At 39.4% G+C, this 13,834-nt stretch overlaps 1 protein-coding gene across 1 annotated transcript; it reads right to left on the reverse strand.

The window, feature by feature from the left end:
• Positions 1-3,887: 3,887 nt before the first annotated feature.
• Positions 3,888-10,985, reverse strand: sarnp (SAP domain containing ribonucleoprotein). The gene is made up of 11 exons (XM_023956953.2): positions 10,834-10,985; positions 9,904-10,003; positions 9,773-9,816; positions 9,433-9,503; positions 9,147-9,198; positions 7,595-7,668; positions 6,601-6,635; positions 5,507-5,532; positions 5,356-5,424; positions 4,697-4,783; positions 3,888-4,596 (listed from the first exon to the last, which is right to left on the reverse strand). The coding sequence occupies exons 1-11, from the start codon at positions 10,942-10,944 to the stop codon at positions 4,555-4,557; spliced, it is 711 nt and encodes a 236-aa protein (XP_023812721.1). The 5' UTR covers positions 10,945-10,985; the 3' UTR covers positions 3,888-4,554.
• Positions 10,986-13,834: the final 2,849 nt, after the last annotated feature.

A 13,834-nucleotide genomic window follows, 5' to 3' on the forward strand; every position in this document is an offset into this window, starting at 1 on the left:
AAGGAGGTTTTCACTCAAATCTATCTTTCCTTAATAAGTCTTCTTGTCCACTTCGCAGAAAACCAGCCCCAAAGCATAACGTTTCCACCACCATGCCTCACAGTTAGTATGGTGTTCTTGGGGATAAAACTCAGCATTTTTGTTCTCCTAGTGCTCCTCTGGATCAGCCTCTGGCATGATTTAACAAACATGGACATGTGCTGGAGGTGGACCATTGGAGCTTCACTTTCTGACTTTCTCAATCTACTGATCAATATTTGTTCCAAAACTCACCTGTGGTCATGAGCTCTGGGGGATGACTGAAGGAACGAGGTCCTGAATACATGAGCTTCCTCCATCGGGTGGCTGGGCGGTCTTGTAGAGATAGGGTGAGAAGCTTGATCACCTGGAGAGAGCTCGGAGTAGATCCACGTCTCCCCTAGATCAAGCAGAGCCAGATGAGGCGGCTCAGCCATCTGGTCTGGATGCCTCCAGAGCCCCTCCCTGGTGAGGCGTTCTGGGCATGTCCCACTGGGCGGTGGGCCCAGGGAAGAACAGGACACGGTGGAGAAACGATGTCTCTCAGCTGCGCTGGGAAGGCCTTGGTGCTGACTGACCGCAACCTGGGCAGAATAAGATGGAATGATGGATGGATGGATGGATGGATGAAATGATGGATGGATGGTTGGATGGACGGAATGATGGATAGATAGATAGATAGATAGATAGATAGATAGATAGATAGATAGATAGATAGATAGATAGATAGATAGATAGATAGATAGATAGATAGATAGATAGATAGATAGATAGATAGATAGATAGATAGATAGATAGATAGATGGATGGATGGATGGATGGATGGATGGATGGATGGATGGATGGATGGATGGATGGATGGATGGATGGATGGATGGATGGATGGATGGATGGATGGATGGATGGATGGATGGATGGATGGATGGATGGATGGATGGATGGATGGATGGATGGATGGATGGATGGATAGATGGATGGATGGATGGATAGATGGATGGATGGATAGATGGATGGATGAAATGTTGGATGGATGGATGGATGGATGGATGGATGAAATGTTGGATGGATGCATGGAATGATAAATGGATGGATGGATGGATAGAATGATGGATGGAAGGATGGATGGATGGATGCATGGAATGATGAATGGATGGATGGATGGATGGATGGATGGATGGATGGATGGATGGATGGAATGATGGATGGATGGATGGATGGATGGATGGATGGATAGAATGATGGATGGATGTATAGATGGAAGAATGGATGGATGGAATGATGGATGGATTGAATGATGGAAGGATGAATGGATAGATGAATGAAATGATGGATGGATGGATGGATGGATGGAATGATGGATACAGCCATTGATGGCGTAGTTCCACTTAAAACTAAAACGTTGAAAACTAAAGCTACAGCACCCTGGAGGAACGAATCAATCAGAGCCATGAAACGTGAATGCAGGAGTGCGGAGAGGAAGTGGAGAAAAACGAAATTAACTATACATCGCAAAATTTTTAAAGAACCGCAAATGATGTACAACCATGCAATAAAAAAAAGCAAACTTGATTTTACAAAACAAAAATGATCCTAAAGTTCTCTTTAAAACAATAGACAGTTTAATTAAAAGAGACTCTTAAAGGTCCTCCACAGCAGCCTCAGATGCTGTATGTGAGAGTTTTGCCGACCACTTCAAGAGTAAAATCAATGCTATTAGATCTAGTCTCTTAACTCAAAAAGGTGTCGTTTTGAATAAAACTATAGCATTGCATTTATCAGAGGAAACACTGGAAAGTTTTGTCCTGGTTGATGCTGTGGCACTTGGTCAGGTTTTCTCCCAGTTAAAGCCAACCACCTGCCTTTTAGACCCAATCCCCACATCGTTGTTGAAAACATTTTATGACTTCTTTGAGTCTGAGCTTTTAAATATAGTAACTTATCGTTTCCCCACTTCAGGAGGAAGCCAGGTCTCTACATTCCATCATTTTTTTTATCATGGTGTGCGTATGAGTGTGTGTTTGGGGGGTTGTTGGCACTCTTTGTCTTGTCATCTTGTTTTTAAATTTTATTGTATTTTATGCACAGCACTTTGTGACATGTGTTGTTGTAAAAGTGCTATATAAATAAAGGTTAATTTGATCTACCAAGTTTAGTAGAAAATGTTTATTGCAAAACTGTAAATCCAACTAGATTCTTTGAAACTAAAAAATATTTTCCTTCTCACAAGTTCCTAAACATTTCTTTCCGTTTTTTGTCTCCAAGCTGTGTTCAAACAAAATTCAGAATAATATAAATATATATATATATACTTTAATCGAGAATATGTAAAAGTTATGTTTCTTGATGAGTGAAGTAGATTTATGTACTAGTTGAAAGTAAAGTATGAAAGAACAAGAACGCGTACGTTCGACTGCTCTTCACATCAGCTTTTAACACCATCATCCCGCAGACCCTCACCCAGAAACTACACACACTAGGACTGAACCCCACTCTGTGCAACTGGGTCTTGGACTTCCTGACAGACAGACCACAGTCTGTAAAAATCCGCAACGTCTCCTCCTCCCCGATCACCCTCAGCACGGGCTCCCCCCAGGGCTGTGTGCTGAGCCCCCTCCTGTTCACCCTGCTCACGCACGACTGCACAGCGATTCACCCCAGCTGTCTGATCGTGAAGTTTGCGGATGACACAGCCGTGGTTGGACGCATCTCTAACAACGATGAGTCCAACTACAGGCAGGAGGTGGAACATCTGGAGAGCTGGTGCAGAGACAACAAGCTCTGCATCAACGGGAAGAAGACCAAGGAGATGATCGTGGATTTCAGGAAGGACAGATGCCCCCCTCCCCCCATTCACATCGGAGGGGACGGGGTGGAAGTGGTTTCCAGCTTCAGGTATCTGGGCGTGCACATCTCCAGCGACCTCACCTGGAGCACCAACACCTCCTGCCTGGTCAAGAAGGCACACCAGCACCTGTATTTTCTGAGGAGGCTCAGGCGTGCTGGGATGGGGATCTCAGTGCTGACCTTCTACAGGTGTGTGGTGGAGAGCGTCATGACCTCCTGCATCACTGTGTGGCACGGCAGCTGCTCTGCGGCAGAGAGGAAAGCTCTGCAACGAGTGACAAAAGCTGCACAGAGGACTGTGGGCTGTAGCCTGCCGTCCACCACTGATATCTATACGACCAGATGCAGGGCCTCCCGCATCCAGAAAGACCCCACTCACCCCTCACACCCTCTGTTCTCCCTGCTCCCCTCAGGCAGGAGACTGAGGAGCATAAAGAGCAGGACCACCAGACTGAGGAACAGTTTCTTTCCTGAAGCAGTCAGACTGCTGAACTCCGGTTGATCACTGCACACCCCCCCCTCCCCCCCCTCTCCATGGACAACAAGCTAATTCCCAAGTGCAATATCACAGGGCTGTGCAATGCTTAACATAACATACTGTGCAATTGAAAAATACTTCTGTGCAATACTCCGTAACAGTCTGATATCATTATTGATACTATATTTATTTATGTCTGAATGTAAACGGCTGGCCCGGGACCAGAGAGCCTAATTTCGTTTTATCATGATAAAATGACAATGAAGTTTCCTGATCCTGATTCCTGAAAGTAAAGTATTTTTTTATGTAACTGGCAATTTCAACAAGATCAAAGTGGCTCAGTGAGACAGAGTTTGGTAGTTTTTGGGGTTAGGCTTCATTTAAAATAACATACATAATTACAATACATTTGTAGATATTTTTATCCTGACCTCATAAATGCTCAGCTCATGTGACAGAATGTAGAAACGATCTACCCCAACATTTTGCTAAGGAGGTTGAACTGTTAACCAAAATACTGATGTAAAAGGCTGATAAGAGGCGACTGTCCAAAAATTAAAAAGTTTATTTTAAATCACAAAATGTTATAAAACAGACAGATAATTAAACAGGCGTAACAATGGGACGCCCCCCCCCCCACCCCCCCCAAGGAAAAAAAAACAAAAATGAACAGGCAGATGGGTCAAAGTACAGAGAAATACCAAGAGTGAACCACAGCAGTCAGAGTTTGAAAAGAAGTCAGACGAGGAAACGACTTTTCCCGTGTTTGGGCCTGAATTTTTTTTATTTCAGCCCAATATTTTCCAGAGGACTTTTTTTTTTTAAGTTTTATTCCTCGTTTCACTGCACAAAAATGCTGCATCATGATCCTAAAACCACAGCAAATGAAACTTTTGAAAATCTCTAGATAAGCAGTTTACCTATTTTAGCAGAAGACTCTGACCGGTTTCCATGTTTGATAGAGTATTTGCAGAGGAGTCACTCTAACGCAGATCTGCAGGACTTTTATTGTGAAGAATTTGCAGGAAGCCTCGAGCAAATACTTGATTCAATAGTTTACCAATCTTTTTTTAGGGAAAAAAATAAATTTTTTAGGGCTTTGAAGACTAAATGTATTAGCAGACGTCTTAGTATTTAAGTGTACTTTTGATCAACAGAACTACCGTGCACAGCATCTGTCTGCCCTCCGCTGTGAAACTCTAGAAAACAAACATTCACACTTTTCCAAATCTTTCAGCGCGCTTCCTTTTCTTTGCCTGTTGAGACACAAAGTAGAAAAAGGCGACATTAACAGCCAGCTAGACTTGTATCATCATTTCAGACTTGCCCTGATAAGTGAACGAGACGGAAAAGTACCTCAGCATCTTCTGCTCCGCCTGGGGAGGCACTTGTTAGGATCCCAAACCGCTCCTTCCTCTTTTTCAGCTTCTCATCCTCCTCAATCTGAGGAAATCAAATACACTGCATTGCTTCATCCCAGTGACAACTGAAGCACACATCTAGTTTTAGTTTTTGATAACTTAGTTCAAGGACAGTTTCTTGAAGAAAAATAAACGTTAGCGCCACCTGGTGATCAGTCTCCATCAAACTTAACGAGGACAAAAAGATGATAAAAGTAATATACTTTTTACCAAAAACAAACAACAAAATATTGATTTATGTGCATAAACAAAAAGGTTGCATTAAGCTGGTAACAGAATGTTAGCATCATCAGGCTCAGGCTCCATAACAAAAAATAAAAAAAGAGATTCTGGCTCTTAGTCCCTAAATGGACTAAATTGGTGCAATCCTCAGACTTCCTCTGAATTTTCCATTTACAGGGATCATTGTAATAATTTGTCCTCATCAACCATTAGACATTTATATAAGCAAAAAAAGGCAAATATTTCCTCAAATAAAAACCAGTTAAATTGTAATCAATAGAAGAAGAGTAAACTCTGGCGTCTTTCATCAGATGCTGCATTCAGAATCCTGAAGGAAAACCAGTGACTGTGGTGAGGCGCCGAAGCTCTCACCTTCTGAGAAATGGAGGAGACGTTCATGCCGAACCTCTCCGCTCTCTTCTTCAGCTGGTCAACATCCACCTTCAAGAGAGACAGAAACGTTGACTGTTGGTCTGCCGAGGCTCCACAGAATGAGCAGAACGAGGAGCAGTGAAGGACTTACAGCAGCTTTACTGTTCACCACCAGGCCTGCATGGGAGGCAAGACAACAGAGAGCATGAAGCAAAGACACCATCACAAAAACCATCATCTCATTTTCTCTGAATTTACTTTAGATTTAAATTACATTTGTCATTTATTTCTGCAAACAGCATTTCTTTGTTTATTGTGGGAGTTCTGTTCTGACAAGAACCCACGATAAGGAAATCTGAAGTAGTTCACTTATTTTTTACAATTATTGGAGATGTTTTACGGCAGCAAAACCTGACAAAACACACGTTAGACATTTCTTCTCAGACACACATGAACAGTTGGACGCTTTCGTCTCTCGTTTGAACTCTCAAAGTTCAAACCCTTCGAAGCAAAATAAGTCTAAAAACAAAGATCTGATGGCGATGGAAGAGGCAAACATTCTGCAAAGGGGACACGGTGTCGAGGAGAATGATTGACAAGATCTACAGCCAATCAAGACGCAGGACACAATACACTGTAAAAAAACGTTAAAGCACGCGAAATTGCACAAAAAAAAAATACAAATCAACGAAACAGTGAATCCCTGAAAGGTGAATGTGATGTGCGATGTGGCGATGTCAGAGTTTTTCTTTTGGATGACTGCTTTTTAATACTTACTATATTCTTGTTTTATATATAGGAGTTCCATACAAGCCGTTTTTCTTTTTGCCCGTTATTTTATTGTCCTGCATTGCTGCATTTCATTGCTACGGTTGAAGGTTAATCATTTTTCTGATGTGTGAGAGATCATCTGTAAATCTGCCACAAAAACCACACATCTACACAAACAATATAGACTAAAATGAGAGAATTAAGACCAATGAAGATTACAAGCACCATCAGGATTTGGAACAGCTGTCTGCAGCTGCATGAAGCTGGACAGGCCGGCACCATAGCTGTGTTCCCTCAGCAGGTTCCTTCTTTTTCATTGGCCATGCTTTAATTAAAGCCGATGAAACAAACAGTAAATGTAGGGTTTGTTTGTTTTTTTCCCATTCAGCAGCTAAATCTGAACCCTCCATCTGGAAAAAGTAACCCCCCCCCCCCCCCCCAGTGAAACCAGCAGGTCACAGAGAGACGCCGTACCTGCAGTGGGATTTGACGCCGTGGTTGAACCAAACCTGCAGGAGAAAAAAAGAAAGAAAAAAAAACCACCATAAAAGTTGATCATTTAATAAAAATAGAATAAAAAAAAGAACCAACAAGTGCACACTCGTTAGTTCTTTTTTTTTTTTAAATTGCATTTTTTTTTTCAATGGGCTTCTAGGGGCCTCGTTCATTTATAAGTAACAGGTTGAATCGTTAAATTTGGTTTGAGAAAATACTGGCAGCAATAATGTTTTCATTTTTTCACTCAAACTTCCTACAGAAATCAGCAAAGAAGGCTTTTCTGTTCAGTTCCTTCTGTTTTACCGTTTTTATTGCTGCCAAAAGTCGGTGCTAAATCAAACTTTGGTTTTCATTTTTACAACCAGTGCAAAATCCTCAATCAGGCCCCAGTTGGGTCTTAAATTCTATGTTTTTCAGCCTTTCATGCTGGAATCTGCATTCATCTTGTGTCTTCAGGTCCAGTCTGATCATAAGGAACCAAGTTTTACTTCTGCAGGCCTATTTCTAAATATTGACACCACTGTCTGATGTATTTTAAGATTCTTAGGTTGGTTGAATCATTTAATCATGTTGTCATGTCTAATTTAAATTTCAACACCTGCAAATTCACCTATGCAACAAAAACCAACAGAAAAACTTTGGGATTTTGATCACAACCACATGGAAAATAAACAAGACTAGTTTGATAAAAATCCCACAGCTATGGGGGGGGGGGGGGGGGGGGAGGGGGGGGGTATCAACCAGGTCAACTGTAGATATCCTGGTTTGCAGAATATAAAAGTTAACTAATTCCAGCCAGTGCAAAGAACAGATGCATTTCACTAAAGAATGTTCCTGTTTTTCTATGTTATTATTATTATTCATCTTTGATTTCTCCTCCCAAAGATAGCCTGCATTTGTGCTTCTCCTCGGTGTTTCTGGCAGAAACACTCGCTCATCTGTAGGGAAATGAGGAAAGCTGGAGCCTCACCTGGCGGCCCGCAGGGCCTTCTTGCTCTCAGCGGTTGCAGGCATGTTGAAACGCTCCGCCCTCTTCTGCAGCCTCTGCTCAACAAAAGCCCACAAATGACACGTCACTGTCTGAAATTCATCACAAAACCCTAAAAACATGCTTGTTCCTTTCAAACCCCAAACTCTTCTAAGCTGCAGGCTCTGAGTGTCTAATAAAGGATGATGCGTTTTCACCAGGTAAAAAAAGGCCGCCGAGGACGGTTGGAAGACGCTGGAAATCAGGATTAAAAAAATAAAATAAAACAGAAAAAAGATAGACAGAAGTACAACTACTGTACATGTGAGAGCACCAGAAGCCTCAGAATCTCCCTTCTTCTGAACATTTATCCAAGGCAGCATTAAGAATTGGTTTCTGCTTTAAAGGTTGAACAATGAATTTTAAATGACACATTTGGGAAAAGAATAGTTTTCCTCCATGTGGGACAATAAAGCTGAGAAAAGTTTCTTTTTTTAGACAATTGCTTTATCCAAAACACCTGACAGTAAAGACAGTAACCAATAAAAATCTAAGTGAGAGCATGAACAGCCATACAGATTTGTGCGTTTGGCACCAACCATCCCCGTGTTCACTGCGTCTGACCAGCGGACATTTTCGGATCTAAAGTGAATTCAAACCTACGCAGCAACACAAATGGACAGACTGGGCTCTCAGCACTGGCCTTGATCGAGCAGAAAATGACTTCTTGACGGAACTGAAGAGCAATAATCTACATGACAGGATGATGGAACTGTTTGAGGAAAGAGAGGAGGGTGGATTTTGTCATCAAATAATCTCATCTTCTGATGAGTGAACATCTAAATATCATAAATAAATTCCTAATTGATGTGGTTATGGTAGCGGTAATGTTTTGTGCTGGCTGTAGTTGCATAACAAGATTTGTTTACTGTTTTCTGTATTTAGAGGCACTGATTGTGGCTGCAGGAATTTTCAATCTGCAATGCAAAGCTAGTTTCTGCATCATAATATGGTTAATGAGGCGTTGAGTGATTCAGACGTTGCACTACTGAAGGCCCAGGTGTGTAATGCACGGTCCGCCACTGATGTTATCCTACCACTATTGTTATTTATTTTTTTGCAAAGTCACCATAATCCAGTCCTTATCAGAGTAAGAGCATATTATTCATCAAGTATGATGAATAATATGAATGGATGGAGTCCTTTAAAAAAGCAAAATATTTAAGTTTAAATAACTAGGTTGTGCTCTTATTTGGTTAAATTTAAGTTACAGATTCGTTTTTCCACTTTTTAGGAAAGATTTGCTTTATTTTTCAGAAAAATAGATGTTTTTGTATTAAACAGTTTGGCTTTAGCATCTACCCAAAGTGAGATTTCAGCAAAACTTAATCTAAAAACACCAAACCAAAGGAGCAAACACGAGCACAAAGGTGAAGTCTGAGGTCAACTAGTGTTTTTCTGAAGCTTTTCTCTTCTAAAATTAGATTTCAGAGCTCAGACGTGATCTAAAATCTAAACCAAGGTTTATTTGTGAATGAAAACGACTCATACTTACTTCACCAGCAGACAACGGAGGAGAGATTTTCACCACTTTCTTGTCTTCAGACCTGAAGGTAGAATTTATTTTCTCAAAAATTAAAAAAAAAACTAAGAACATGACAGTCCAGCAGATCCAGCTGAACTCTTTTTTGATGTTCTCATCTGAGCAACATCGACTGTAATTCCCTGAAAAGTTACTATCTTACAATAATAGTTAATGATAAACGATAACTTTATTCACACGCAAAGAGGAATCTGAAAGGTAAAGAGGAAAAAGCACATTTGTTGTACAGTTAACTTACTCTGGAATTGCGATTGTTTCAGTGTGGTTGTCCTCCTTTATGCTGTTGGAGCTCTCAACTTTAGTGAATTCCTAAAAAGAAAAGAAAAAAAAACAGACATACTGCTTTTGTGAAACAAACAAGCAGAAGAAACAAACCTGAACAATATTTCATGATAAAATTTGGAGTTTATTCAACTAAAAACTGTGTGTGAGCTGTGTCTGCCTGAAGAAATGTAATCAATAAAATGAATAGATTTGTGTATTTGACAAATCAATATTGATTTTCTCAACAAACATTGATTGAACGTTTCTGTTTTATTGCTAAACTAGAAGAGAACGGATAGAATAAAAGACATTACCGGTGTGTCCTCTGCCAGAACTTCATCAACATCCACATCGTCCTCTGTGGTTTGGATGACAACACAGACAATATGAGCTGGCAGGAAACAACATTTGGTTGATGTGCAAAAACGGGTCACCCGGTTCTCACCGTGCTCCTCCAGGTAGGCTTGGAGCCGAGCGATCAGCTCGCCCTTGTTTCCCTTGGTTTCCAGACCGCGGGCGTCACACTCTTGCCTCAGCTCAGCAAGCTGAAAGGGAAGATGAAACCTCAAATTAACAATTGGTTTTAAAATTTACTGACGTGATTCAAAAAAAGTAAAACATAGATCAGCCAACACCTGCTTGGAAATATTGGTGTAATTGAAACTATAAAAAAATATATATATATTTTTCCATCTCCACATCAGTAACCTTCTTACTATTCCATAAAACTCTGTAAACGAAAGGACGGTTCTTTTTTATTAAAGATAAATTTACCACGATCTGAAAGCACCTACATAAACTGATTTCATCATCTGTTGAACTAAATCAGTTTAAATTGATAACAATAATTTGTGCATTGTTAGAATTTTATTTTTCCTTTTATATATATACATATATATATATATATATATATATATATATATGTATGTTACGATTACTTATTTTCAAAATGGTCGTTCATCACATTTGCTTTGAAAAGCAGAAATGCAGGATTGAGTTAAGTTAAGTAAAAAAAATCTCTCATTTTTATTTTGTCTTTCCAAACAGCGGTTGTGGTTCGGTCCATTTACCCACCTCTCGATTTTTGCTGTAACTGATTGTTTTCATTGTTTTACGTCGAACTTTATTACTGGTGGGTTGAAAGATAGTTTCTCAGATTATCCGTTCATTTCCCTCCGCGTTTCCTTCGTCGTTCTTTTAGCCCGGATTAGCTCAGAACACATGCCGGTTCGTAGACTTAAGACCCGGAGAACACGATTTTCTGCAGCCCGCCGCCACCCCGCTAGCTGGTTCCGGTGTAAATACTGACTTCATCATTTCCACCACAAAGAAATTCACCCAATGTCAGGAAAAACGTATTTTTAATTCTACCAACCTTCAGCTTTTGGAGCTCCACCACTTCAGCCATCTTTCTCTGTTGATGTATTCCTGCCGTCCAATCAGAGTCGAGCTTTTCTTCCTCTGTGCTCCTGAACAACGACGTCATTGATCACAACGACGTCATTGATCACAGCGCCTCCTGTCGGGCATATTAACGCCGTGCAGATGGTCCTGCTGCATTTTAAACAAACTTGTAGAGATTTTGTTCAAAATAAAAATTAATAAATCGCCGCAAAATTTTGTAAAAATAAATGTAAAAGACGTGTTAAGACCTTAACAAACTTTTTATTATATAAAATCATGATTAAAATGCGATTTTATAATACTTATTCAATTTAGCCTCAGATAAAAAGTGTTTACTAACATTTTTTATCCTTATTTATACTTTTTTCGTAGACATTCCTCACTGTTTTCTTTGTTCTCAGTTCATTTTATCTTATCTTTGCCATATAGATTGTGGATGTTTTTTAGAAGTTAATTTTCTTCTTTTATTTTCTTTACCTGGAGGAATAATGGAAGCAGTTTATGCAGTGGATCCACATTCATGTATTTGAGTAACAGCTACATTTAAATCAGTTGACATCATGCTGGAACTTTCTAAAACATGTATTTTTTTCAACCACATCTATAAAACACAATTATATTACTGTCTGATGAAAAAATTATTTGCTACATCCATGTGGCAAATAAATAAAGACTATTTTTCCTAATTTTCCATGAATCATCAGGTGTGGATCTTCACAGATCTAAAATGTCAGATAGGCCTAAAATGTCACCTTCATTGTTTAACACATTGGTTTCAAAACTATTAACTCACCTGACCAGGCCATGTTTGTAAAAAATAAATTCAGGCTGGACTGAGGAATCAAAACCATCTACAAGTCTGAGAGGTTTACAGAGGAATGCAGGTGCTTGTATGAAATGTTTGAACAATTAATGAGAGTTTAACCAAAAAAAAATAAAAATAAAATTCTAGTTTAAGCAGTTTTTCTGTTTTAGTACTACACACAACAGAGGTAAAACAGATTTTGTTCCTTTTTATATTTATGTTGCAGTTCTCGTGGTGAGAGAAAAAAAAATTCAATCACAGTACAACAATACTGAACAAAAACTGACAGCATTGACCTTGGCTCTTAAAGAGGGTCAGCTGACACACGCCACCGGCTGAAAGAACCCAACACCAGCGGGTCTCAGGCGTGGATGGACTGAGACACGAGGCGGGGTCAGGGTGAACACAAAACAGATGAAACGTGTTCAAACTGGATTTGCTGTGAATGCTGACATTGTTCAAAAAGAGGTTTAACCCAAGCTGCAGCTCGGCATACGATACACAGACAAAAAAAGTTCCAATAGACTGACTTTCAAGTTGTGGGCATGAAGGACAAAGCCGGATGAATTTAGGGAGTCACAAGTGCTTCCATAATCCTCATTATGGTTGCATTCCTTCCATTGTTTCAGCAAGAATGTGTGAGCGATTGTTCTAATGACACAGAAACACAAAGCTGCTGCTGCACGTTAATGTTTAGTCATCAAACCTTACCCCTTCACATTACATTAAGATGCACACTGAAGCGTGCAGCAGGATACAGCGGACAAAGCTACACAAAACCTTCCAAGGAGTCTGTGCGGATTCTGTGTATGAGAGCACTTCCATGACATCAAGCGGGAAAATCTCTCAATGCATCTAAATTTAAACAGTTCGGTGAAGTCTTGGTTAAAAAAAGGGCCTAATTGTTATACATTTTTCTTTACAATTGTGAAGATGTATCTATGAGAGGTTTAGGAAGTTACAACCTTTCATGAATAAAAGCATCACCTGTTTTTTGCAGGGATGCAACAATACACCGTCTTTACAATGAAGTGGTCAAATGTTTGGGTTTTGTTTCGGTTTGTGTTTCATAAAACAACAACAAAAACACTTAAAAAATCAGAAAAATCCTATTTTTAGTTTGCTATTAAAGCAGGAAAAATCTCCCAACTGTCTCATACTAAGATTGGTGTAATGTAACTAGGCAATAAATAATAAATCCTTCTTAATTTTAGCCCAATTTGACACTTTAATGGTACACAATAAGAATGTACGCTTTCCCCAGGATCGGGTCCGTGGTGCATCACACGGTTTGGATTGAAATGTATTCTTGCTGTTTTTTTAGTAGTTGTTCTTTGAAAGTCAAATTAAATTTGTTTTATTCATCCTTGGTTTTATATACAAGAAAATGAAAACATTAAGAACGTTTTGAAGGCTGTGTTTAAAGCATTATTTATATATATTTTTATGTTTAAATTATATTTAAAAAACTCCAACGCCTCCTCCTCCGTCTATTCAAGTATCCTATTATTTATCAGAGATTTCTTACACACACAAGACATTAAACCTACTCTGTTACTAACAGTAAGTTTATATTTATACTGTGACTGAGACATGTGTGGTTTACGTCATTCATACGTGTTTCTTGCGTTCGTCATTCGTCGATAGACACAGATGTCCATTTATGGTTTTGGGCGACAGGTCTTTACATGAATTCAGTTTGAGTTGTTTAAAATTTTTTGGTTGCTTGAGAATTACACTTATATGAACTACACAGTTTATGCGTATTTCACATAGTTTCTACGCAATTATTACATAAAGCGTACGCAGTTGTTGGTAATTTTTGTGATATGCATACGCAAATTTTTGGCTTTTATTGACTGTTCCACGTATGCCTAATAGACTTTGTACCACCAATGTATAACTTATGTCGCGTATTCGATGCAAGGTATAAGCATGTAATTAAAGCACAAATCACTAATGAATTGCATATAAACATTTACAATTTAACTTGGTTCCTTTGTGATCATCTGAGGAAAATTTCATGTAAAGACCACAACTTTTCTCCCTTTTTCCACGTATATTCACATATGACCAATTTTTATCCGTGCAAAATATGGGCTAAATGTATGCAGTGTTACGAACGGGGAATGAGGGAAGCATCCAGGCGCAGAGAGGTGGAGGAGGC

Source organism: Oryzias latipes, chromosome 7 (genome assembly GCF_053564925.1).
Source record: "Oryzias latipes strain Hd-rR chromosome 7, Olatipes_Hd-rR_3.1".
In the NCBI taxonomy this organism is placed as follows: Eukaryota; Metazoa; Chordata; class Actinopteri; order Beloniformes; family Adrianichthyidae; genus Oryzias; species Oryzias latipes.

Coding starts and splice junctions, on each gene's coding strand:
- sarnp (XM_023956953.2), bottom strand. CDS start 10,944: ATGACGTCGTTGTTCAGGAGCACAGAGGAAGAAAAGCTCGACTCTGAT. Junction 9,817..9,903: donor AGCCTACCTGGAGGAGCACG/GTGAGAACCGGG, acceptor TCCAAACCACAG/AGGACGATGTGGATGTTGAT. Junction 7,669..9,146: donor CTCCGTTGTCTGCTGGTGAA/GTAAGTATGAGT, acceptor TTTGTTGAGCAG/AGGCTGCAGAAGAGGGCGGA.